At 42.3% G+C, this 27885-nt stretch overlaps 1 protein-coding gene across 3 annotated transcripts in view; it reads left to right on the forward strand.

Annotated features, from left to right (window-relative positions):
* The first annotated feature begins 510 nt into the window (after positions 1 to 510).
* Positions 511 to 27885, forward strand: part of PCSK2 (proprotein convertase subtilisin/kexin type 2) — a 98418-nt gene continuing 71043 nt past the window's right edge. Inside the window, exons 1-3 of one of the 3 annotated variants that reach the window (XM_064414891.1) lie at positions 511 to 1321; positions 18901 to 19005; positions 21843 to 21860. In XM_064414891.1, coding sequence (XP_064270961.1) covers positions 1136 to 1321; positions 18901 to 19005; positions 21843 to 21860 — 309 coding nt within the window. In that variant the 5' untranslated portion in view covers positions 511 to 1135. The remainder of the gene's footprint in view (positions 1322 to 18900; positions 19006 to 21842; positions 21861 to 27885) is intronic. The other 2 variants (XM_064414892.1, XM_064414893.1) reach the window with 2 other exon arrangements.

Consider the following 27885-nt stretch of genomic DNA (forward strand, 5'->3'; position numbering starts at 1 on the left):
GGGGATCATTCAGGGATCCATCAAAGGATTGACCTTTGGTATGACAAATTAACAGATGTATCTGTGGGAAGAAGCTAAACTATACTTTGCCATAAACTTGCACAACCTGTACTGTTCCTTTCCAATCATAGCAGATGGCAGATTACTTACAGAACCGAGCTCCCGTTCTCTTTAGGTGCTGCCACCTCTGCAATCCCACCTGTGCACGGAACACTCTCAATGCTCGGCTGTCTCAGCACAGGGAAGGCCCAGGTACTTTCCCGTCAGTCATCCCCTGCAAACTGTTTGGGGATTTTTCAGGGAGCCTGGACACCTTTATGCCCCTGAGCATCCTGGCAGTACAGACAGAGTCAGTGAGGAGCCCTGGGCCTGAGGTTTTCCCCTGGCTTTGCACTATCACTGCTTAACCACCTGCCTGTCCTTTTGCTTTTGTAAAAAGAGAGATAAAGGGCAGGTTTGCTAACGGCCCTGTGAGCAGCTGGGGCAGGGTTCTGGCTAGAACGGGAGGTTTGGGGGGAACTCCAGATATTTTGTGTTCGCTGGGTCGAAGAGAGAAGCTGGGCGCCAGTCCCGAGGGTCAGGGTTTCGCCAAAGTCTTTCGTTCTCCAGTCCCTACAGCCACCCGCGTAGAGACTGCAGCTTCGGGGTGTCTGCCTCCCCTCGGCGACCTTCCCCCCAGCAGGCACAGCCGGAGGGTCCGGGCACGGCTCGGCTCGGCTCGGCTCGGCTGGAGCGAGGAGGGGGCTGCTGCGCGCTGCAGCCGGGGGGTGCGGCTTTGCAGGGGCAGGGCTCTGGAAGGTGGGAGCGCAGCGTGGGTGGGGTGCCGGGGAGGCGTGCGGAGCGCTCCGGGAGCGGGGAGGGAAGGAAGGGGGGCCGAGGCGATCCTCCCCCCCATGATTGGCAGCGCGGCGCGTCCCCCCCCTCCCCGCCCGGCTGCTGCTGCTGCCCCTCGGCCGCCGTGGAGCGCGCATCCGCGCCGCCCGGCCGGTGCTCCCCGCGCTGCCCTCCTCTTGCCTCTGCCGCTCCCATTCGGTTGAATTGGTTTTTCCGCCCTCCTCCCCTGCCATCCTTTGGGCGCTCCCCCTCTCGCCCGCCCGCCCGGCGGGCTGCCTCCGCGGGCGCGCAGCGCGGGGCCATGCCGCCGGGGCCGCCGCTGCTTCGGGGCTCCCTCCTCCTCCTCCTCCTCTTTCTCCTGCACTTCCTCGGCGCCCCGGCCCGCGGAGCCGTCTACAGCAACCATTTCTTGGTGGAGCTGCGCGGCGGGGACCAGGCGGAGGCCGAGCGGGTGGCGGCGGAGCACGGCTTCGGAGGGGTGCGCAAGGTAAGCGCCCCGCGCGGGCTCGGAGCTCCGCGGTGCCTCGCCTTGGGCTCGGGCAGGCGGGGTCCGTGTCTGCCGTGGGCATGCCGGGGTGGCCCTGGCGCCGGGCTGGCCGCCGCTCACCTGCGGGAGGGCACGGTGCGGAGCGCGTCCCGCTGCACCCGCGGCAATTCCCGCTTCTCCCGGGGCTTGGAGGAATAGCGGTGCCAAGAGCATCTGCAGGTGCTCCTCGGCGTTGGTCCAGCTGGGTGGTTGTCTTGGAGGGAGAGCGGAGTTTCCCACATGGTGACTCGGTGCCTTTTGACTTACTATGTAAACATCCTGCCATGGAGGAGCTCCCACCCTGCGGGGCTGGGGCTGCCGCCCAGGGCTTCCCGAGCGCGCCTGGAGCGGCTCGGAGCACCTGCGGGAAAAGGAAAGCCTCATCTCCATGGAGAAGCCTGCACACAATTTGAATAGAAGATTTCATAGGGGGTTTGACACTCAATTTTTCATGCTGGTGGGCTCTTAATGCCCCTATTATTCTCCTAGAGAAATAGGATGACCCCATGATAAGTAATGAACGCTTTTCACTAAAAATGTAAGTTGGGAAACTTCAAGTGCCACTGGAGGTTGTTTTCCCTCCTGAGGTCCTAGGAAATCAAGCGTAGCCAGAGTGACAGGTCCCCTCCTGGCTCCAGAGATTTCTGCTAGAAATCTCTCCCATTCAGGTAATAATTGGACCTCTAAATATTTTAGGGTACAGTAAGACCTGGGGTGAAAACAGGGAGAGGCTGATAGAATGCCCTGGTCAATACAGTTCCTGACAGACTTGCTTAGAGGGGTGCGAAAGGAAAGCGGGCTGTGAGTGTTGCTGCTGCTCGTTTGTTTTTTTTCCTTTTCCTGGCAGTTATGCAATGATGCCTGGTCCTGCATCCAAGGAAATGAATAATAATAGCACCCTGAACTTGAATGAATGAAATGGCTTTAAACCTCGATTTAAAAATAAAAATTATACAAACATATCAAGTGAGGCTCCCTCCCTTGAGTTGCCTCGTTTCAACTCCAGTGGGAGCTTGTTAGAGCAATGAGGACAAGATCATTGTTGCTGTGACCACAGCTAATTCCTGCTCTGATAAGATGCTTTTGTTTTAGGCACAGAGCCTTGTCATGATAGTGACAGATAGCTGCTGATACATTTGGGAAAGGATTAATTGTGTGCATTAGGTTTTGTTATATGACATTTAGATACAGCTTTTTGGTTAACAGTTTTCCTCTTCGAGTCTCTTCCTGATGGTGTTCCCTTCCTCCTCTCCTGGGATTGTCTGACTGATAAGGCCTTATAAGGATAGATCAATTTCGTATGACTTTTGCTGGATGCTTTCAAATGATCCTGTGGTCCAAGTGGGGAAGAGACAGGGAGAGAGAGAGGATTTTGTAGGATGGAGAAATGTGGCTTCTGGGCTGTTTGAATCCTCTACCATGCCTCTCCCCAGCATGCCTCGGCCCCGTTAGGAGACATTCTTCATGGAAGTCAGCCTTGTAGCTCAGCTGAGCTGGAGGGAAGTCCCTCGGGTGTGCAAGAGGAGAGGGAGTACCTGCTTTCCAGGACTGGCTGTGGGGAGGCTGTGGGCACGGGTGTCTCTAGGATTGAAGTCCAGCAGAGCCATGGTGTGATGTGTGTGTGCTCATGGCGTGGGGCAGCGGGTGGCTGCACTGGCTCCTGTACTCAGCACATACTGTCTGAAGTTTTCTGGGTTATACTATCCCAATCCCTGAAAAGCTTGCCACCTCTCCTCCCCAGCTGTAATAGGAAATAGCACTCTGCTTTCTGTAAGGCAGTAATTTTAGGGAAGAGGAAAAGTTGGTAGGGTTTGACACTACTGGGTGTGTTTGAGGACAATCCGTGAGAGGCTGATAGCAATCTCTGTTCTTTACGGGGTTTGGGTGGCGATAATTGGCTGCCAATAAAAGCATGTATCATTTATGCCAGTGGCTCTTCAGTACTGCTGAAGAATCTCCTCTCTGTTTTGCTATCGTCAGGCTTGTCTAGCAGCCTACAGTCTGCAGACTCAGCTTTCATGGCGATATCGACAGTGCAGGAAGTTGAACGTGGCCGTGTAGAGAAGCACAGAGCTGTTAGTGGGAAGCTCTCGAGGGAAACTACTGTGTGCAGATATGCTGTCTAATGAAATATTCAAAAAATACCAGCATACCCCCTCCACTCCCAAATTACATCACAAAGAGAAGTGGTCTTTTAGCTACTTCAATGACACATGCTGCTTGGATGATATATTGCGTTATTTACTTAAAACAAATCCAGTTAACTTTGCCCATATTGGAGAAGAGCCATGGTCTGAAAATAATCACCTTTATTTCAGTGCAGTGTAGGAACACAAGAGCAGATTCTTCTTTTTTTATTGTGTGTGAATTTAAGATCTGTATGAGAAAGATTCCTTTTATGCCTTTAAGGTATCACAGATCTCTTTTAACATGACTTTATGGGAGCTGGTTTTTAAATTATGTATTTTTAGTGCACTTTTTTTTCCCCAAAAACAAGCAATCTCTGAGCAAGTGCATATTACGTTTACTTAACAGCAGATTTCTGTAGAAATGCATGAGAAGGCATTGCCTTTAAGATTGATGTTATGGATTGCATGATGTGCTTTCTAATTGATTCCTTGGCCATGCTTCCTACCATCATTCTGAAACCCCTACAAGATGTCAGGTAGGCTGAATGTGTGCTTTAAATTCAGTGTTTGATGAATTGATTGAGAAGGGCTTGGTGCTTACATAAACAGGTGCTTTTGTTTAGGTCTAGGATCCTAACGTGTCAAAAAGAATAGTCCATTTTTCTTTAATCATCCCTGAATTAATCCTGAATACGGACATCTTTGTAATGCTGATTGTGCTTTTTGATTTTTATTTTAATATTTGCAATTTTTCAGTACATTTTTACCTGCTAAAACTGATTCTGTGTATTTCTGGTGAAACAGATACTGTAATAAAACATACTTTTTTCTTAAAAGGGTTAGTCTTACCATCTTTGAGCATTCAGGAGTTGTGAGAATGCCCCCCTAATATTGCAAGAACTGCAGAAAGAACAAGTTTTTGGTTTTGATTGGGTTTTTTCCCCCCATTTGATTAATTTGCCTCTTGGCACGGTTGTCACCAGAATACATTTCTTAATGCAGGCTGAAAAAAGCTGCTTTCTGACCTTGCCTTGCAATTTTCAATTAATTTCTAAGAAGGAGAGGTGGAAGATGCATTTAGAAAGGTCTTCTATTTGGAGATCAGAGTTTAGGCATCTCTTTCCATTTCATCAACAACAGCGACACTGAGACAGTCCACAAAATGCCACCATAACTAGAAAGCTAAATATTTTGCATTGAGGTGAAGGGTTTTAAACAGCTAGCATTCAGTGGCCCCAGATTTTAAAATAAGATCCAAACATGGATTTGAAAATGTGGAGAACTTTGTGTTTGTGTTGCCTAAAGCTGCTCTATTTTTTTCCTTGTATCACCTGATCCCTTATCCCTCTAAATCTTGCAAAACTCAGTCTTACCTCTCACAGCTGTGAGTGCTTTGCTTCCTGTTTTTTGCTTAGGAGGCTGCTGGTTGAGGACCAGGCTTTGTGGAACCAACCAGTAATTTCTTGATGAAACACTGTGAGCATTCAGGTTTTCTTGTTTGCTTTTTTTTTTTCCTTTGCATTGCATAAATACAGATATATCAAAAGCAAAACTTAACAGATAAAGAAGCTATATTTCTTACTGCAGCAACCCACTTCCCTGCATTTAGGCAGGGAGCCTGTGAGGTGGGAGTTGATGTGGTTTAGAAGGCAGACCAAGAGGCAGAATGATGAGTTCACAGCCTTGAGAGCACTTTGCTGGGATTTCTGTCAGGGATCCTGAACATTTCGTCCTGGGATGCACATACTAAATCCATAAAATGCCCTCCTGTACAGATCAACCTCTAAATCTGGCAAATAGATGTTTGCCTTTTTTTTTTTTTTTTAATACTTTAATACTTTGTGTTTTGCCTTGGATGCATAAACAGCTCCAGGAGCAAACACTAGCTAACTTGGAGCAAACAAAAAAAATTCCTATTACTTAAATGTAATCAATTATGCACGTGAAAGCTGTAAATTATCAAGAAGATCTGTAAACCACAGACTCAAGCACATCCCTAACCCAGTTTCTGTAAAACTCCTTCTCTACCAGAGACTCAGACTGTTTGCTGGTAGTGCATGTTCTGTTTGAGCTATAAAATAATTACCTTGTCAGATTTTACACTTGTTTGAATGTAAAACAATAAGGTTACACTCCCTTACTGTAGATCCCCACTGTAATTGCTTCATTGTTTTGAATATGTGGTGTAGTTGTTTCTTGGCAAAACATGCAGATTAAACCCTACCTTTACAGATTTTTGTTTTTTTTTTTTCCTGAACTACAGCTCAGTAAACAGAGAATTATGGAATTCTCTCAGTTTATAAAGCTGCCTGCATTTATAATTTTATTTATTCCATATTGTTTCGAACCATTTGCAAAATAGAACATGTGGTAGAGACCCAGGAGCTGCATCAAAGTGCAGTTCTTTTTTCACTTTTTTTTACTTTTTTTTCTTTTTTTTTTTATGCTACAATGGGGAATGTGCAATTATTGGTTTTAATTTACATTGTATTTAGTTTTGCCCATGTCAAGAAGAAAACGTGTAAGAAATGGACAGCATTCCCTGAATGCTGTGATCCCAGCATACTGGAACATGCTGTGCACTAGTCCATCTCCTGCCATTAAACCCAGAGTGCTGGGCATCCTTGGCATTTGTTTATTAGCAGGCAAATGGTCCCGGGGACTGAGTCTGCTGCTTGTCTCCTTCAGAAAAGGACAGAGGTGTTTGAAATTTTTTGTTATCTTTTTGAAAACCCAGCTCTTGTGTCAAGGTGAAAGATAGCCTCTATCTTCTTCACAAAACATGCCAGGTGACAAGATGTAAGACCCCACCACTCTTAGGAAAACTTTTACTGCTGTGACTATACTGATGTGGTTAAAGTGGGGAAACAAACCCAATTGCAGTGCTGTTACTATCAGTGTAGGAGTACTGACGTGTTTCGTTCATTTCAAGTCAGAACAATATTAGCAGAAATTGAATTTCCACTGGAGCTTTTAACAAGAAGACCATGTTGATTTCAAAAAACACAAACAAACAAAACCAAGCAAAAGCAACAGCAACATAAGAGCTTCTGGACTCCCTGGAATAGTTATGCTGGTAATAGTTACTGCTTAGAGTAGCTAAATAGAAGTTTGCATATGACCCTTAACCTCATCAGTCGGTGGAGTTATTCAGTTAAAATTGACACATGCAACTCAAGTTTCAAATGTTTGTAATAAAGCAGTTGCAAAGTAGTTGCCAAAATGTGGGTAGAATTTATCTGGTAGATTCCACTAGTATGTTCTGAGAAATGTCCATGCTCACGGAATATTCTGTGAGCTGGAAATCAAGCCAAATTGTTAAAATGAATGATAAATTATGCCAGTTCTTATTAAAATTTTATAGCTGGGAAACCCTTTTGTGCAATTCCAGCCCACAGAATGGGTGGGTAGTTTCTGTGTGAGTGGTAGTAGCAAATCCAGTGCTGTTAATAGATGTAAAATTTACCTTTGTCCTGCAATGTTATTCCAGTCATCAGAAACCCTGTTCTTTTTTTTTTTTCCAACTTTTTCAGATAATTAAATGGGTCAGGTCTCTACAGGATGCTGCTGCATGGTGGCTATAAATATTGCAGTGAGCAGCTCAACACTTCCATCCACCTATAGCCTCTGGTGGGAGGAAGCTGAACTGCTCAAGTGTTTGTCAAAGTCTAGTGTGTTGCTCTTGTAAATCAAGGCAAACTCTGCATTTAAATCTCATAAGTTCATTGAAAAGGCAAACCCTGTGCTACTGAAATGGAGATTTAATTTCAGCTCAGCAGGCTCAGGCCATGTTTTGTGACAGAAAGCAGCGTCCCAGAGAGAGCTGAATTTGGTGTGTACTGTGTGAAGTTCTGAGTGGCCATGACACACAGTTTATCATGCAGTGTGAAATACAATTTGGTCATAGATTTGTGACAGTAGCTCAGCAGTGTAACTCAGCTGTGCTGGTTGTTGTTCAGCAAGTAGCAGGAGCTTGGACTTAGAAATTATGAGCTTGGCCACTCTCCATTTATATACTGTGATTATAAATAAATAAGTTGAGTAGTAATAGCTCTTTCACAAGGAGTGAGCTGGGACATTGTCCTGTGTTACCTACCTTCTCAAACAAGACTTCTGTGGAAATGTTATGTTCTTAACTACTTTGTCCATAGAAAGCAAATGGTAATAGTGACCTCAGTGTTTACATCAAACCAGTTGGCACATGTATCCCAGATACTCATGACTGAACTAGATTGTTTGCTTCCAGATGAATAAGGTGGTAATATGTCAGAGCAGTTTTCTCCAAAGAATCAATCTGTGAAAACCTGAAACCCAGCAAATATCTATTTAAATATTATTATTATTAAGTAGAGAAATTTGCTGTTTCAGATAATTGTTGGATACAAAATTAGAGCCAAAGAGGTAAATCTCTTCCTTGTATGGGTAGTAAAAGAGATGGAATATAGCCTTCCCTTTCCTGATGACAAAGGATCCTTCTTTCTACCTACTCATTCTTTATGAAAAGCCAGTGAAACGGAGGAGTGCGGTTCTGAAATCTGCTCTGTGGGTGAGTACTGTCTCTGTCACCTACTGTGCAACACTAAGGGCAGCAAAAGCTTCTTTTTAAGGCTTTTAGCTGCAGCCAAATATAGTGAATTAGCTATAACCATGACTGTTGGATTCCCATCAGTCCCATGGGGACTTTCTTCTTCCCTGTACCAATTAATTTTAGAACAGTGTTTCAGCTGAACTTAGCTGTTTAGAAGTTACTTAGAGCCAGTTGTAAAGTGGAACTGTCAGTTCAGAATTTGAATGAAGTATCAAAAATCAGAACTGGAACGCATTTGCACATTTGGAAGAATTGGCTGCTAACATTGATGGAGTGATGGTTGTGGATTACGACATCATCTTGACAGCATTTCCATATTTTAATTTTTATATTGCCATTTAAACCCCCAAACTTCACAGGCAAATGTACTTTTCATCTCTTAACTGTAAAACCATTCAATTTCTCCTACAATTAAGATATAGTTCAGAATAGAACCATGTCAGAAAAGCAAGTGGATATTTTTCTTTCTTTTCATGAAGATTAAAACAGTGTGATTCTGTAAAATCCCTTTCCCCCCTTCTAACTGAACATATATTATTCATGTTAAATATATTATACCTTGCTAGAAAAACCCGTTTTTCAGGCTCTGAAGGCTGAAACGCTGAGTGATTAATTAAAATTTTCCTTTGCTACATTTTCCTTGCTTGACTAATGTCATCGGAGCAAGTTAACATATATGCACATGCTGGACTGAAAACAATTTCTGCCAGCAATAGACTTCTATCATTTATTAATTGGCAGTAAAAGTCTTATTTATCATATGCCTGAAAGGTCAGTGAGCAAGGCCCTGGGAGGAAGGGTAAGAGGTGGTGTTGGGTGTTGCTGTTTGCTTTCCTTTCTCATCATTATTGCTAGGTTTAAGTCATGCTTTTTCTTCTGTCTACCACAGAGCTCTTGACCCCACTCAGAGCAGCTGCTCCTTGTTGTGAAGTGACCATTACGCTTTTTTGTCAAGAGTCAACAGGAGCTCTCTCCAGGTTGTGGTGGCATGACTAAAGGATTTGCCTCTGACCTGATCTTGTGGTAGTGAGGATAGTGACTTGATTTCCTCCCAGCAGAATCGAAACTTTACAAAAATAAGGAAAACAGCAGTGTTCCAAAATGTCTTTTCTTTGGCTCTGCTGAAAATGTTTTTCTTGAGGCTTCCTTCCCCTGCTTTTCTCAAGCATACTACCTTATGGTAAAATAAATAAATAAATAAAAGGAGGAACAGTATGACCCTTCTGTCCTTTAATGTCACAGTTGTTTCTAATTGTTACCTATGGGCTTCTCTCCCATAAAGCACATATTTTTCTGAAGGAACTGAGTGCTTCTCTGGCAACTGGAAGACTTTTTCAGTGTGGTGTAGTAACAGAAACCTCTCTGTGAAGCATTTTCTGTTTATCAGCTCTTGCTTGGCAGCCTAGCATTAAACAGACACGGAGTAAAAAGGAAAGAGTAAAGGTTTTGAATTGCAAGAGAGGTCAGATCTTCTTGAAGTGTCAGTAAGAGCTAGCATCTTTGCATTAGAGCAATTCACATCTTCTGTGCCTTCTTGAGTAACTCTTGTCAGTAACCAACTAATTTTTGCTCTGAGTTGCTCTTAGCACTCTACTTCATTCAGGCTTGAGTTCCTGACTCTGCTTTTAGATGCTGCATGAGCTAAGTAAGCACTTGCACACATGTTTATGTAGCCACTTTGTTACATGAATGTAGACTTAAAAATAATGCCCAAGTGCCTTACTGAGAATCAGGACCTCAGTGTTTAGCAACTTGCTGCCCTTCTTCATTGGTGAGGCTTAAGTACTGGTATTTTGTGTCTGGGGCATGCTACATCTGAACATTGTTTTTTAAATAGCACACTTTAGCTCATGGCTTTTGTCTCTGTGTTTCTGAAGCTGATGTGATGCCAGGCTCCTATGCTACAATAGTAGTCAACCTGTTTGGTTGCATGCTTGAAAGGAGAGATGGGCTGTAAATCAGGAGTGAGGCAAAGTGGCCTTTTACAAGCAGTGCTAATTGCTGTCAGCAATATTGATCTATCTCAGAAGCGTACCATGGCCATTTAAATTTGCAGACTGAGTCTGCAATGTTTCTTATGAGTTTTCTCTAAGGAAGATATTCTGATAGGAAGAAGAGATTTCCATCTTCTATTGCTTAAATTTTAACAAATAGTTGTTGTTAAAGAAGTGCCTGATTTCTCACAGATATATTACATGTGTAGATATACCCATTAATATATGTCTGCAATGGCACTTGGCATTTTACAGTTGAGAGTTTCATATCACAGTCTATAATACTGTGCAAACATTAATTGAATCCTATCAATAAATAAAATAACTAAACTAGTGCTTGTAGGAGTATGGCATTTTACAGGGGACGCAACTGAAACAAGAATGTTACAGCTCTGATTGCCCAAGATTCTCCTAATGAAAAAGATACTGAAACTCATGTCGTTGAAAATTTAGTTCTGGTTCTGTCCTAAAGCAGAGTTGCTGCCATGTGAAGCAAGAGGGAAATAGCAAAGGAAATGGTCATGGGTTGAATGATCTTGGAGAGAAGGTCGTTTGAGGTGTGAAAACTTGTTCAGAGTATTAACATCTTAAGAGATGCTTTGAAAACACAGCAGAACATCAAAAAAGTAACAGGATACCTTGAGTCGCTCCCTGGCTCCAAGCAGGAGACAGGTACTTACAGCCAAAATTTTATTCACCTTTGTTAATAAAACGTAGAACTGGCAAAGCCACTTCTGATTACCATCCTTTTTCCTCCCTTTATTAGTGCAGCACTGACTGCCTCAGACTAAATGAGTTATGGTTAATTAGCTGGGTCAAGTACTGACTAATTTTCTCTAAAGAATGTCCGGAGTCTGATTTCTGTTTGTCTTCTTTTCTCATTTTTGTTTATTTATGGTTGGGAATGTGTGTGTGTTTGTTTATTCTATTTTGTTGTGTTGCTTTGTTATTGTTTTGTTTTTATTGGGTGGAGGTGTTTTTGTTTTAATGGGATGGTAAAATTCTCCCATTTTGTGTAAAAAACAATTTGTGTAACACATACCTGCTTTAAGAAAATTTAATTGATTCACCTTCTCATGAAATCATATTTACTTAATTATTCTAAATGATGTGTGTGTTTATCTGTTGTTTGTGTGGTTGTAATTGAGTTGTGTAGCTGAATGATTGGAGAGGTTGTCTCCTTTTTCCAGTGGTAGTTTGTTGCTGCTAAAAATGACAACACACTTGGTAGACACTTCCAGTGAGCATTTTTTGGTGCTGAACTCCAGAATTTTTTCTGGTGCCCAGAGCTTTTCTGGCATCCTCTTCTTGCACACACACCCACAGTCACCCCATTTATGTGAGAGGACATAATGATGATTATTCAGCCTTTACTTCAGCCTGTCAGCCAACAATAATAATCACCTACTCCAGGTAATAGCAGTCTGGGTTAAGCCAGACAGTCCAATTTGGGGTCTGGTGTATAAGCAACATTCTCCTCGAAATCTGGGAAGTAACCTGCTTTCCACAGGGCATGTGGTAGAATTGATAATGGTGTTTACAGTTACTGGGGAATAACAGATAAAACTCTCTAAACTGCACAGATCCATTCCAATAAACTAGAAAAACCATTTTTAAAGTGTCAAATGACTTCTCAGATTCACTGATAAAACTATCAGTAAATCCAGAGTATTGTCACTGATGACTTTTATGGGTTTATGTGCTTGCAGGATGGAGCTTTTCAGTGACAAACCTAACAGTGATACAGATACAGTAAAACCTTACACCTGTGTGATTCATTCAATTGCAGATCAAATTCCAACTATCACAAGCTTGTAACCAAGCCAATGGAGCAGTGTTTTGTAACTGCTTGGAAGCACTGGGTGGAGTAATCTAACAACAAAACTTATGAGAAAATGACAGTAGCCATTTAACATCAGAATTGAGCTACCTGAACAGCAGTGCTTCCCTTACAGACTTCAGAGTGAAAGAGCTCCTGGGGCTCAGCTCTGACATGGCCACCTCAGATAAGTGAGATGGATCATGCTTGGAAAGGGCCTCTTTTGCCATGAATTGTGCAGGGCATTCAGATGAATTCCATGTGGACAGCTTGGACATGTAAGTGTAATCACAGTCCACAACTGGTTAAGTTTGATTTACTTCCAGGTTTTTATTAAACACCTCATGTCCAGCTGTTGAGGAGACTGTTTAACCTTGTTCTTGCTGCATGCAAGAGGGACTAGGCAAAAGGCTTTGTTTTATCCTGTTGGATAAAATAAAATCCTAAGGCATATATTTTACAAATTCTTTGGACATTGCTTTTGGCTTTACACTGTTTTTCGAGGAGAAGATATTTTGCTGTGGAGGTGAGGAAACCTTTGAGAAACCATGGGAAATGACCTTGCTGGCTGGAGATGTAATAGAACTTTTGAAGCAGGGTTGCTATGTTCTTACAGGATAACCACTATTCTCAATAACAGTAACAGGTGGCCTTGTTATCATGTGTGTTACAATATTTCCATTGGCTTTTGTATCTCTCTACTTAGTCTTGATCCCTTAATCTCACCACCAGTTGCTGATTCCTTTAAGAGATGATTGGATATTTATATGAAACAGCTGCAAACACATGAAAATGTGTAAGACAGGCATTTTTGAATTAATTTGTAAGAGAAATTTTCACTTTGTGTTACTGAATTGATTTCACAAGCATGATCTGATGATGTTTTCGTATGAAATGTACCTTTTGGGAGTGTTGAAGGTATGGCTATAACCCCTCCACCTGCCAGATTTGCCAAGGGAAGCAGATTAGACTTTGGTGGAGGCAGCTGGCTAGGACACAGGTACAGAGAGAACTGCTCCAGAAGGCTGGATCATAGCACTCAGACCTGGGCCTGGCTGTGCCAGTCCTTGTGGTTGCTTGGAGCTTGTGCAGAACTCTGGCTCCACCTGGGATCCTTATTTTGAGCCTTCAGTGTAATTATAGCACACAAATGAGCAAGTGGAAATCCTGAAATCCTTGCCTGGGGCCGTGGGGACACAGTAGACTGGATTTTGTGTTGGGTGATCTCTAGTGCAGCTTTAGTCCTCTCTGCTATTTCACATTTCTCTACCAGTGTTTGAATTAATCCTTTAGTGTTGGGGTTTGTTCTGTGTCATTTTGGTGCCTGAGGCCGGCGGTGTTTCTGGCTGGCTCTTCTCTTACATGGCCCTTATCCCTAACGTGAGTGAGTGTTTTTTACTTCAGTCTTAGTTCCCATCTAAAGGTGTATTTAAAGGTAAAATGATTCCTAATGCTAATTGGGGTGGGGCAAAATTAGAGCAAGAGAGTTTAAAAATTAATATTGAATATTTGTAAGCATTCTCAGTGCATTTGGTGAAACTGGGATAAAAAGGTTTCTAATTTCTGCTGTGAGGTACTTTGTGCTTCACTTACAATGGTAACTGAAGGTGTGAGGCCTGTGGGGCCCGCAAATGTATTTGCCTTTCCATCCAATACATTTATTTGTACTGGGTTTAGTTCATATTTTCTGCTGGTGTAATTACTGAGCAGTAATGGGATGAAAGGGCTCACCTGTGCCAATTTATGGTTCCTTTCAAAGTCAGGAGTGATGCTTGGGCAGTGCTTGGACTCTGTGGGGAGAGATGTTTTATGTTATGCTTCTTTAAAAAAAAAGTTAAATTATTATTTGGAGGATGGGTATATATATATTTTTTTCCTTTGGCACCAGTGTTTGTTTGAACTCTCACATCCATGGCCACATATTCATACTAAGGCAGGCAAGGAGCTCTGGGGAGGGTCTTTGTCAGCCTGGCTGAATGAGTGCTTTCTGTGAATCCCATTCACTGACAGATCCATTTATGCTGATTTTAGTGACCAAAGAAGGTGATAACTTGCTATAAATTTACCTTCTTGTATTTATAAATGATTTTGCTCAAAAGAAAGTTGTTGCAGACTGTTCTTCCCATTAGTAACTTAACAGAAGATTAAAGTAAACTGGTTTTAGAATATGACAGTATTGGGGAGAAATCGTTGGAAATTATGCACGTAAGTCAGCAGAGTGCTGTAGGGATTCTGCATTATCTGGAACAGTGTGAAAGGCAGCATGGGAAGGCTGAGCAGTGATAATTCCCATTAAAACAAGAGGAGGCAATCCAGGCTGTTCTTAAGCTTTTTGTGGGCACCATAATGTATGTAGAGCTCTGTAGTGAGCCAGTAAAATGCAATGTTAAAGACAAGGAGCCAGTAAAATTTTATATTAAAGATAAGCCTTGGATGCAATGTTCATCTTTATTTTTGTATTTTATATTACCTCTTAAAATTAGTGACAGACTGTGAATGCTGGACCTCTCCCTGAGAGCCAGATAAAGTACTGATGCCACTGGCAACTAAATTAGACTTGGGAATTTTCGTAAGAATTTATTGCTGCTTCATAATACCTTTGCTAGATGGGCTTTTCTGGTAGGAGATGGTGATGCTTGTTTTCTGCGTTAGCTCTGCCCAAGGTGGTCTCACTTCCTGCAGTTTTAGAATGAGAAACAGTATCTGATTTTAGTCTTTCTGTGGCTTTTCTTTAAACTTTCACACTGCTTTGCAGCTTATATTGATTTCCTTTGCTTTGTGACAGGCAAAACTGCAACTGGTGTCACTGTGCGTGTTGTTCAAGGCAAGACCAAGAAAGAAGAGCAGTTTGATTTTCTCTGTCAAGTAGACAAGATGGGATGGGAGCCATCAGCTCTGGGGAGCTATCTCTGTGTGCTGCCCCATCCTAGATCAGGTGTCTCTGAGGAACAGGCTTTACTTTATACCTGATTTTTCCAGCTCAGAGCAGTTGAGGGCTCAGCAGTGGACCGTCTTTTTCTCCCTTTTAGTACCAGGGAATGGCATCTCTCAGGAGCAATGCTTGGGCCTGGCAGGGGAGAATTGGAGCTGTGTGTTTACAGCCCTTCTTCCCAGCAGTGGCATCCAGGGCAGCAGAGTCACTCCCTTTTCTTTCTGGGGAAAGACTGTAAGGAGGAGAGTGCAGAAAGGTTGAGAACCATGAATTTAACTTACTCATTTTTATTTCAGTAATAATTACACCTCAACCTCTGTGGTTCAGCAGTAGCCTGAGAACAGCTAAGATACCTCAGACATACTGGTAATAAAACTGTGAACAATATGAAACTTTCCCGCTTCTTTCCATACCAAATGCTGCATTTTAGCCATTTTCATAGAATCATGGATTGTTAAGGTTGGAAAAGACCCTAAGATTATCAAGTCTATTTTGCTTTCAGTTAAGCCTCTTCCACTGAAGGAGTTTTTCTTTGCTGCATTTAGTTGATCACTGAATTTTTAAAAGTTATTTTCTGGTCCACATCCTTCAGGAAAAGGGTTAAACACATTTCGTTTTTGCTTCAGAAAGTGTTTATTAATAACCACAAGGAGACTTCAGATATGAAGAAAAGAAGGAGACAGGTGGATATGAAATGTTTTGCTCTACTTGCTGTTTTGTATTTGTGATTCTGGTTTTGTTTATATGCATTTTCCACCAGTACTTTTATACAACTATTGCAAGTAATGAAGTGCTTGTAATTCCTGAGATTCTGGCAGTCGTGCCTTGTAATAGACAATATTTATACATCAAGGCAATAACTAGGCCTATTTCTAATTCTAAGTAATCCTCCTCACTTGAATGTTAAAGTGCTTTCCAGTAATTAGTTATCTTACTTAATTGCTAAGTTTTTTTGAGGGCAGGAAGCTTTGCTTTTGTCTTACAAAAATAACCTGAGTCACCAGGCTGAGTGCATTATTGCTCCACGGTACATGCTGAGCCTGCTGCTGCCAGAATAGGAATTTTACTCCATAACAATTCCAACTTTACAGCTACAGCATTAAAGAGCAGATACTGCTGATGGCACTTCGAAGTCTTTATGTACAGGAGATCTGTTTTCATTTCACTTCATTATTTGCACTGTTCATTTCAGTATTTTCTCTTTTGCTGTGGCTCCAAATCAAAAGACGCTTCCTGGAGTAGCTGATAGTGGGAATGTAAATCCTCCTGTGAGCTGCCTGTGTCCTCCATTTGGTTGGGGCCAATAAGTTACTGGCCTCCTTGTAGCAGGAGTCCCTCAGAATGGGAAGTTTCAGTCATTTTTTGTGGTATTCACAGATCTCAGTGCAAAATCCTCTTCAAAGCTTGACGACATTTTAGGTCCTTTCCCTGGTGTCTGATTTCTCCCAAATATATATTTGTAGATTACAAGGATTTAGTGCATGGTTTAGATTCTTAATGAAAATTGCTTGGTTTCTGCTATTAATTATTCACAATCCACAGTGCTGGATCACATAATCTTTCAGGTATTGCCTCACTGAGCTGCCTTCCTAGGTGTCTCCCTCTGGGTTTAATTGATCTGGTGTGAAAAACCACGTGAACCATAAAATATCCGAGTTCCTCAAAGATTACTGGGATAACTGTGGAAAGAGTGGAATAATCTTAGTCAATCTTATGACCTTGTCCATAAATCTGGTCATTGTTGTACTAATTGTAATTGCTTATGGTCAAACTTGAATACACCAGCTTTAAAAGTTTGCTATATGCAATAATTGCTTCATGCTAAGAGGTATTAGAAACTAACTTTATATGGAAAATAAACAGCAAATATCTGTTATTATATATTTCCAAATATCTTCAAAATTGCTTAGACTAATATTTAATGGAAGAACATCAAGATCAGTATTTGACTGGATTTGATTTTAATGGTTGACACTGAAGTAAAAGGAAGAAAAGTAGCTTGATTTCATGGAGAGAATTAGAAGGCTAAGTGGGCCACAGACAGCAAAGGACGGTAATGGATAGCACACCAGGATGGATTTCAAGCTGTAACTAATCTGCCTATTTAGATTTTTTTTCCCCTGCATGTTTTTGAGGCATAAGGTATTAAGTGTGGGGGAAGGGCCTTTTCCTGGAGACCCAGATCTGTTACCAAACTCTGGATTATGTAAATAACTGATCACCCAGTTGGTAAAGATGTCAGATACAAGTTTAAATGTAAATCTGCTTTTTATAACAATTACCTAAACCCAGACAGAATTTGAACTTTCAGAGCTCTGACTCTGAGGATATATATGAAGAGCAGGAGACTTTGGTGGCCTTTACTGTGAGCTTTCATGGTATTTTTTGTCCTTCTACCTCAGCTGTTGTATTTTTCACAGGTGTGTGGAGCTGAAGCTAAATATTCTGATTATTCACCCAGAAAAGCTTTCCAGTCAGCCATGCAGATCAGCTCCAGGGAACCATAATGATTTTGATGAACCTTTTAGAAACACTTTAAAAGAGGTCTTTTTATCAGAACAGAATGCTTTGATTTTTTTAAAGTTACTTCATGCTTGTATATCATACAGAATGAAATTTTAACATGAAAATTAAACACTTTCATTTCATTGATAGTAAATGTTTCAATTAGCATAAAGAAGTACTTTGTAGAAAAATAAAACCCAAACTTGCATACTCATTTTTTGAATTACTGGATTTTTAACTTTCAGAATTCACTATCTTCTATTTCCACTCTGCTTTCCATGTATAAACTATGTTTGTGGCAGTGTACCAGATATACTGATAGATTGACTGAAACAGGAGGTAATTTCATAGAAGGTAATTTATATTTATGCACTGTATATATGGGTATACAAGAACAGAATCTGTTTTATGGCAGCATGATGCTGCTACCTGTATTCAGCCCAGGTTCTCTCAACATTTTTTCTATCTAGACATCAGCCTTGGTATTTCAGTAAAGAACTTTGAACTCCTGCTAAGATGTTTATGTTATCATGAAGTATAGATAATGAAAAGGAGAGGAACAGGCTGTCATAGCTGTTCTAGAATATCTCTTTTAAAAAGGTATTTTACATGCAGGGTAGTCAAGCCTTTGAAGCTGAAGTATTCATAGCAGTAATGTGTAACTTTCCAACCATTTTTTTCAACTTTTACAAGGACTAGCTTAGTTTAAAAACGTGCAGTTAGTTGCTTAGATTTAAATGTTCAACTGGAATGTCCCTATTAAGTTCAAATGGGGAAAGAACTGATCATTTGAGTTTCAAGTGGAGCTTCCTAATTAAGTGCTGGAAGTGGGATGATGTTCTCCCAACACTGTCTTTTAGCCTTCTAAAAGTTAAATGTCTGTGAGCCTTCCAGTTGCTCTCTGCCAGTCCTGAGGAGAGAAATGCATTTAATAATGGGAAGCTCTGCAGAGGTGTTTGGTTGCTCCTTAAATGTCTTGGACATTAAAGGTGCAGAACACTGTTCCCACCTGAACACTGAGCTGTCTGTTTTCTTAATATGTTTTGTATGATCCATTTCGGGGTGCTCAGAAGAAACTCCAAGTATTGTATTTTTCTGAAAGTGGAAATCTCTTTGCCTTCTGCCTTCCATCAGTTTGGGTATGTTACAACAGCTCAGCAAAGCATTTACGTAAGGCTCTCTTGGATGCTCTCTGGAGTTTCAAATCTTTTGCAATTTTTTTTTTTTCTTTTATTATGGCTTTTTCAGGAAATAAGAAATTCTTCCTCTTGTGATTTGGGGTGCCTGTCAGAAATATTGGCACTGTTGACCTTAAATGTAAGGTGGAAAGAGCACCAAGTGCATCCAAGTGAATTTATGCACTGTAAACCTGTAGCAAACAACTTCAATGCTGCTGGGTGCCCTTCTCAAAAATAACTTAAAAGTGGCATTCTCAAGAGTGATTTGGGCTCTTTGGTATAACTCTTCACAAGTCTTGTTGGAGATTCCTAAATCACTGCACAGGTAGAAGGTTTCTTGTCAACCTTATTAACCGATAGCTCCATTATTTTTTTTCTCCTCTCTTCTTCCTCAGCTCCCTTTTTTAGAATCTGGATACTTTTTTTATCACAATGGTCTTGCTAAAGCCAGGAGAAGACGCAGCCTTCAACACAAGCTTCGTCTGGAAAAGGACTCCAGGGTAAGTGTTTCATCATTATGTGCACTGTCATGTTTTCTTTGTGACACAGACCATTTTTTTGTGAATCAGGGTGATGATCAAATCTGTGGCTATGATTATGGGGTTTTTTCCCCAATGCTTGTTTCAAACTTCGTGTCTTATGTATGCACACACTTCCCAAATAGCCTCAGCTTTTATTTTTACTTCACTGTTGAAGTAGTCATACGTTCTCTGAAATGTGTCCTCTCTCCAGAAAGACTCAGTGATGCCATAGTCTCCAGGACATCTCTGTTATGTGGGGAGAAGCTGTCTGAGATTCATCTCCTGGCTGTCCCCTCCATGAATCCTGCTACCCGTGGGTTTTTCAGCTCTGAATACCTTGTGGTATGAATGATGGCACTTTCTCAGCAGCCACCGTAGATTCCTTGCTTCCCAGGAACAGTATAAACAGCAGGTACTAGGAGAGTGTAAGCTGTCAAACTTGAGTAGTTCTTTTAGAGGCTCTTGATTGCAGTCTACGAATGCTGTGCTAAGTTTTCAGAGCACAAACCTCTCAGACAGGAGAAAAAGCCCCTTTTGTGGAAAGGTATAAGCTGGCACTGACAAATTCTTTTTCCCTATATGCAGAGTTTTTGCACCAGTTTAATACTGGGCTGAAGTTGGACCAGGTAGCACAAAAATTATATTTACTGCCCAAAGAAAGTAGGTCAGCCTAAGGAATGATATGGCAGCAAATAGATTATTTTTTAATCTTTCATTACTATTTCAGTTCACTGCACTGTGAAGAGGGGGAAACAATTTTATTCCAGACAGAATGTGATTGCCAGATTTGTGTTATTGGAACACCTGTGACAATGAAACACTTGAGTAGGAAGAAGAGGAAAATAGGTTAAATAAGATCATAATTGTTGTTGTGACACCAGAGCAAGCAAGGTCTGATGAATTCCCAGCTTAATTTTCCTGCTTCTATGGAAATTTCAAGTGATTCCAGGCCCAGGTCCAGCTAGGGTGCCCATAGCTGATCACTTCTGTAGTGGAGAGCCATGTGAGGGAACCATATAGGTTCCAGGTGCTGCCTGCCCCATGCTCTGTCCCAAGATGCTGATAGCTGGGTGCTCTAGGGCACCTCTTCCTGGTCCTCTTCTCCATGGAGAAACCAGATACAGGTGAGGGGTTATGAGGCAGAGACATGTCCAGCCTGCCTTGAAGAGAAATTCACAGGCTTCCATTATTTTGTTTCCTAAGCAGGGATCAGAAAGGAAATCACTGTGGAAAATCTACAATTAGTGGATACAAAAGAAAATGTCCTGAGATATTTCCTGTCTCTGAACCACCCAATCTTATAAAGTCATTTATGAGAAAATGCATGAGAAAATTTAAGAGAAAAAGCACACAATTAAGTCAGAGCACTGAAAAGTAGTGTCTGGGTACAGTCACTGTGCAGAGTCATTCCATATGCTCTTTGGAAATAAATATTTCTGTAAGTCTCTGAAAATTTTACAAATACCTGTGATATTTGTATGAAACCACCAATTCTTACTGCAGCCTAACATTACATGTCTGAGCACTCCTGTACTAATTCCAGACTGGCTCTTGCATTGATACCTCTAGACTAAGTGTCTGCACTGCTATTAAGAGCAGCTTAAGTGAATCTACCTTTGGAGATGGTCCCTTTTGGAGTCCTCTGATACTTGCAGTTTCCATACTTACAGTTGGCTTCTGTCACTTGCAGTGAAATCTCATTTTTCCTGATAATCTCCACCTCATTATGCATATCAGTGGCTCCCTCCCTTGATTTCAGGGAATAAAGCTGTGTTTAAATAACTGAGAATATCTCCCATGTGAGGAAAAGGATGAGTTTGGGTGAATTCTGACTTCATGGTTTGCACTGGAAAATGGAAGGGGGATGAAGCAATGTCTCATCTCCATGTATAACATGACTTTTTCTCATCTAGCCTGTCCTGTTGAATAGTCCTTGAGCTCTCATGATACCATATAGGTCAGTTGCTTTATGTAATACAGTTTGAGAGCAATTAAAATAATTAGTCTTATCTCCCTTCTTTTCTATGTGAAGCCATAAAAATTCCTGTCAAATTTGTGTATAAATGGAAACATGAGTCGTGTTGACAGTACTTAATTTCAAACTCTAAAAGTAATTTCTGAATGTAATGGCAGCTTTCTAGACCATTTACGATCAATTTTACTTAGCAACAAATGTCAGCACTGTCATGGTTAATATGTTAGTGTGTGAAGCCAAGAATAAAATGTTCCTGTTTTCAGGCTAGTCAGGAAGAAAATTTCCACCACAAGGGGATAAAAATCTCTCAGGATCCGTTACGGTAAATGCTGCTGCAAAAAGTTTCTTGGCCCTACCCAAGTGTGAGAAAGCGGGCGGCACTTATTCTGTATACTTTTCACTTTTAAGGAGGTTACAATGCCCAGCTAATTTTAGTTACTAGCTGGAAAACAGCACAGATGTTCACTCAATTAATTAATGTTTTTTAATCAAGGAAATCCCTTGAGGATCCATGTCAGCTTTTCAGGAGTCTAAGACAGATGTCACAGCACTATGCAAACAGGTTACTGCATCATTTCCATGATCTGTATGTCTTTTAAAATGCTCCAAAATGCCTTGTTGTGTAACATTTACTGTATGTTTGAACCACAATAATTTGGAGCTATGGTAAAAACATTATAGCAGTTCTGTGATAAACATCACTGCAGTCAAGGGAGTGGGAATGGAATGTTATTAAATTTCTAGAAATCCAACAAGAACTAATCTTTGTTTTCAAGAACCGTCTCAAGTACGATGGTTTTGACATTATTTAATGGATTCATATTGCTGATGCCTGGAGCAGTCCTGGCAGTGGATGAAGGTACATTTAGTGTTGTCAAATAGTGTGTTGTCCTATTGAACTGTTCAAGAAAAAAGTGCAGGTGCATGAGGTACTGTGGCTTTTGCTGTCACTATTGTCCTGTCAGGGATCCTTGATGTCAAGGTGGCACATTCCATAGTGAACTAAAATGCTTCAAATAAAGGCTGTTTAAATTATTTAAATTACATTATCTGAGGTATGGAGAACCTTCCAGGAGAGGTTTGCTTTGACTCTTGTGCATCAGTTGCAAATTTCTGTGGTTTCCAGGTGCATTTCTATTTTGTTATTTTAGCTTACATACCTTTGGTGCCAAATGAATTGCAGGGAGGGGAGGGATTCCCTTTACCATTTTTACATTTGTAAGCTGGAATTCTAAATGAGCTACATCATAGCAGCAACATCTCCAGCATTTTCCATGTGAAATTGCATTTGTGTGTACCTTTATCTGTTTATTCTTTTAGCAGAAATGTCTCAGACCAAAAGATCAGCCATTAGGCTTTTCTGTCCTTGGAAGACTTCATTTAAGGGGCTGCTGTACTTTTCCTGCAGAGAGGAAAATAGCCCTTGCCATGACCCATGGATGCAGACAGCCTGAAGGAGGTGACAGCAAGGAAAAGGGCCCTGGGTGCAATAAAGCTGTGAGGAGCCAGAATAGTATGGGACCAGGCATCAGTGTGAATGTGAGGAGAGAATAAGTGGGACAGGCTGGAACAAAAGCCCAGAGTCAGTGAGAAGGTTGCGTGATCTGGGAGTGGAGGAGTCCATGAGCTGATTGGAGGGACTGGAAACAAGGTACCCACACTGACATCAGAATCTGTAAGTGTGGGTCACAACACAGCCACAGAGCAAGGGGACCTTTAGTCTTCCCTGTTAGTAAGGGGGTATAACAGCTTCTGTAAGAGCAAACTTTGCTTTTCATAGTGATGGCCAGTGGTATGTTTTATCAATGTGATTGCCCTGGAAAGGTGAGTCAGAGATACAGAGATACTTCATAGTGCCTTGTTTGTTAGTGCAGTAGAGGCAGGAAAATGGAGTCCTCTCCTGCTCCACCACAGCTAAAGGAAAACAAAACCATGGGATTTACTTTTGTAGTGGGCTGATGCTGGCTGGATGCCAGGTGCATGCCAATTCACTCTGTCACTCCCCTTCCCAGCGGGACAGGAAATAGAAAATGTAATGAAGGGTTCATGTGTTGAGATATAGACTGGGAGAGATCACCCATCAAACACCATGGGCAATACAGGCCCATGTGTATTAATTGAATTTATTACACTAACCAAATCAGAGAAGGATTATGAACCCTTAAGAGCACCTTCCCCCACCCCTTGCTCCTTCCCAGTTCTGCCTCCTATTCCAGCAGTGCAAGGAGACAGGGAATGGGGGTTATGGTCAGTTCATCACCTGTGGTTTCTTTGGTTGCTCAGGCAGGAGTTGTTTCCCCACGCCACTGTGGGGGATCTCGCACAGGAGACAGTTCTCCACAAACTTCCAGCCTGGGTCCATCTCATGAGCAGCTGCTGCAAATTGCTGCAGTGTGAGTGCATGCCATGGGCAGCAGTGTGAGTGCATGCCGTGGGCAGCAGTGTGAGTGCATGCCGTGGGCAGCAGTGTGAGTGCATGCCGTGGGCAGCAGTGTGAGTGCATGCCGTGGGCAGCAGTGTGAGTGCATGCCGTGGGCAGCAGTGTGAGTGCATGCCGTGGGCAGCAGTGTCAGTGCATGCCGTGGGCAGCAGTGTCAGTGCATGCCGTGGGCAGCAGTGTCAGTGCATGCCGTGGGCAGCAGTGTCAGTGCATGCCGTGGGCAGCAGTGTCAGTGCATGCCATGGGCAGCAGTCCTCCCCAGAGCACTGCAGCGTGGGGTCACTCTTGCATGGGGTGCAGGCCTTCAGGGACAGGCTGCTCTAGCCTGGGCTCCTCTCTCCATGGGCCTGCCACAGGGTCACAGCCTCTTCTCAGGTCCCCAGAGCTCCTCCGTGGGCTACAGGTGGATCTCTGCATCCCCATGGATCTCTGCATCGCCATGGATCCCCATGGGCTGCAGGGCACAGCTGCCTCACCGTGGTCTCACCACAGGCTGCAGAGGAATCCCAGCTCCGAGGCACCTCCTGCCCTGCCTTCTCCACTGACCTTGGTGTCTGCAGAGCTGTTCCTCCCACATGTTCTCATCCCACTCTTCTCTGGCAATTACAATGGCACAATAACAGGTTTTTTTTTTCTTTCTTCTGAAATGCATTACCACCATTCCTGATTGTCCCAGGCTTTCCAGTGGCAAGTCTGTCTTTGGAGCTGCCAGGGCTTGTCTCTGCCAGACATGGTGGAAGCTTCTAGCAGCTTCTCCCAGAAGCCACCCCTGCAGCCCCACTGCTACCAAAACCAGGCTGCTCAAACCTAGCATAATTTCATGGTCATTTTCAAAGCTGACTTACCTTCTAGTCTCCTATATTATAAATACAGCTGCCGTCTCAGCTGTATTATTATGTAAACGTTTTAAAAAGTAGCCACATAAATAAGAAAGGAAAAATTCATGGTAATTTTGTTACCTTTTTGATCAATATTTCTGTATTTTTTGTTGTTGGTGGTTATTTTCTGTTAGTAAATAGTTTTCCACTGAAGGAGAAGGGTTGAAACATAGTTTTTTCTCTCAAAGATTATTTTGGTTTTTTCCAAGTTTTAGATAAAACCATTTTCCTCCCACACAGTCTCTTTTGTCAGACAGCTGCCAAGATTAATCCTGCTCAGGGAAGAAGCTATAATATAAAGAGAAGAGCTGAGTCCCATTACTGATATCTCTGTGCTAGTGGATCTGTGTTGCTATTGGGAGAATAAATATGTATGTATGGAGGGAGGAAAGGTTAAATGAAAATCTTCCACTGAAAGTGAGTTTGGCACTTAGATAATGATATCTTTGGAAAGAAACATCCCAGCGATGGCAGTTGTTACATTTCAGAAAGGGATTAGAAAGGGAGACTTGGCTATGTTGATGCAGGAATCTGACGAGGGTGGAAGCAGAGCTTCTTCCAGGGGTAGTTAACCAGGTGCCCATGGTTAGCAGTACTCCAAAACTGCTTGTCTCATGAGACAAAGAGAAGAAGGGGGTTGTAAATGCTGAGGATTTAAGCTTTTAATTGAATAAATCAAAATCTTTCATCTCCTTCCTCGCCTGAGATCCTTTACATGCCCCCTTAATGTGAGTGGCTTATTGTTGTCTTGCACTGGGTTTGGTATTTTGCACTATTATGTTTGTATCACATGGTTTGTTCTGTTTTTCCCCTCTCCCCCAAAGCCCCTGTAGTGGTGGTCTCTCTCCAAGTTACTCTTCCTCTTGCCCCTGCCATCACTTTTATCCTGTTGGCTGTGGCTCCCCTCCTCTGCCCCCCTTCCCCTGGGTTTAAAACCTGTTGCCATCACACAGTGGACCTCTTTTCACCTCTCCCAGAGCCCCTACAGGAGTTCCACAATAAAAGGTGGGACGGTTGTCCTGAGGAGAAAGAGCCCTCCCGTCTTTTACTTGTGTCCTTGTGAGGTTGAGAGGGGCCAGGGGTCTGGAGCCAGCCAGATTGGACCCCAGAGGCCCCGGCATCAGTCTCAGCTTATTTGTGATGGACCCTTGCAACCTGTGAATGCACAAGTGCCCTCTGCCCCCCACCCCAGGCAGGGCTTGTCCAGTGCTGCCAGAGCTTAATATTTCATCCATGGCTCCCCTTTAACAGGGAGAAAGAGGGATGTATGGCAGCTTGGGAAGAAGTAGCCCTTAGCAATGGCAGCACAATGTAAGTCCATCATCATTTCCAGCACATTAGTGACAGGTTTGAGCTGAGCTGAAGGTGGAGCCTTTTGTCTTGCTCTGTTAGGAGTCAGCACAGATCTTCCCCTTTGCAGCAATTAAAATCTTCCTGGTAAGATCAGGAAAACCCAGTTTTCCTCAGTTCTCTGTAGTTCTCCAGCCAGTGTGGAGTGCAGTGCTCTGGGGACACCAGGACTAGGAGCCATTGGAGCTTTCCCTTGTTCACACCTTTGTATTTGCTGTGGAGGTGTAACTTGCTTCTCCAGCCTTCTGTTACTGGAGGCAAATAACATTCTGTCCCTGGAGCAAAGCAATAAGAGCAATTAACAATTGGGGTTTTTTTAAATGTGAATTCTTGGCATTTTTCTCCCTGCTTTGCTCCCCACATCTTGATTTCTTAGATTCCTGACCAGATTCCCTGGTAAAAAAAAAATAAAAGCTTTGAAGGTATACCAAGATGCTTCCTCCATCTGAGAAGAAGGCTGGTTTGCTCCTGAAAGCAAAGGGACAGCAGGAGAAGAAAGGGCCATCACTTGACCAGTTCCCTGTTGTAATCCTGCTGTTGACTCTGTGGGTGGAGGGAAAAAACTGCACTGTTTGTGCAGTTCACTACAGCAGTGATCCCAGATTCATACAAAACTTTCAACTTCTGTGGGGCTAAACATGACATAAATTAATGTAATGCCCAAGACTTGCCATCCCCTCTCAAATCTTAGATGGAGGCTTCAGGTTCATCATGGAGTTCTCTGCCATGCAGGGAGGTGGTGTGTGCTGTGACAGAGAGATGGCAGAATGGCAGGACAAAAAGCCCTTCATGTTTTTGTCTCTTTTATGTAAATAAATGCTGCAGATGGTAGAGGTTGACAGACTTCCCAGTAAAACCTATTTAGCATTTTGCTCTGATATCTGTTGTCATAGGGCTGGCATTCTGGTAGGATTATGTTCAGGAGAAGTTTGGAGCTGCCATAATTTTATGAGACTACAGGGCAGCATTACACCTGCATTGGTGTTATCTTTTTGATATGAAATGGAACATTAGGTAGTAAAAGCTTTGCTTAAGTATCTGTAATAAATACTGAACAGCCAAGGAAAACTCATGGGAGGAAATGTCTTCTATCCAATGCTGAATAAACCTCCAAACTACCCTCAAACCTACACACTATTCATTGAAGCTGTGCTGCACACAAGTGCTGAAGAAAGTTTTGTCTCAGCCATGCTGATGAAATGAAACATGTTGTGCAGAAAACAGGCAGTGACTTCCATGAATGGATCCCTGGGTTATCATTTCTGATGTAAGTTGTCTTATGCTTTATCCAGTGTGTTTGAGGAAGGGTTTCCAAGAGTTTATGCCTGTTCAGAGGGGGCCTCTTCTGGTACTGTTACCTTTTTCAGGTTGATAACCATCTTTCACTGTATTTATTTTGTTTTCCCACAGAGCTCAGGGCTGTTTTCGAAGATTCTGTGTTTCTAATTCATAATGAAGCCAGCAGCCCAGCATTGTAAGAAAAAAAGACAATTTTTTTGAGGGAACTTGAGTCACCTGTATGTCATCTGGTAATTGATCTTCTGTGTGTCTTATTGCTGAGAAAATTTAATGCTTAAATGGGCATTTTTCCTTTATGATAATTAGACCCTTTGCAGATGTTGATAGGTGGTTATTGAATTATTGAAATGTACAGGTTTATTACCTAGCAGAAGAAGAAAGAAGCAGCAGAGATTAGAGCACAGTGTTAAAAAAAAAAAAAAAAAAAAAAAACAAAAAACCAAACAACTCAGACACAGAGTCAGTTTCTGGGAAGGTAAAATTCAACCTGCACTTCAGACATGGAGAGAGAAAGGGTCATACAGGCAGCAGGGCACAGATAAGTAATCACAGGAAATGTGCTGCATATGGTGTATGAACTGTGTCATTCCAAACAAGAAATCATCAGGGCAAAGAGAAGATTGAAGTGTCTTTTAAGTGGGGAAAAAGGTTTTCCCACTACTCTGCCCTTCTTGCAATGCTTGTATAAGTAAGGGGGTACTCCTCTGCCTGCGGAATGCAGGGGATAAGCTAGTCTTTAGGTCATTAAATTGCTTCTGTGATAATGTCAAAAGAAATGGATCAGAAATTCAGTGAGGCATCAAGTTTGGTTTGTGACTGTGCTAGGTGCATAGCATGGTTGTTGTCAGTGCAGACAGTGGTTGCTGAATTCCCTGTGATTGCCTGTTGAAAATTGAAGCTTAGGGAGTCCTATTTTT

Source organism: Passer domesticus, chromosome 3, assembly GCF_036417665.1.
Source record: "Passer domesticus isolate bPasDom1 chromosome 3, bPasDom1.hap1, whole genome shotgun sequence".
Taxonomy (NCBI): Eukaryota; Metazoa; Chordata; class Aves; order Passeriformes; family Passeridae; genus Passer; species Passer domesticus.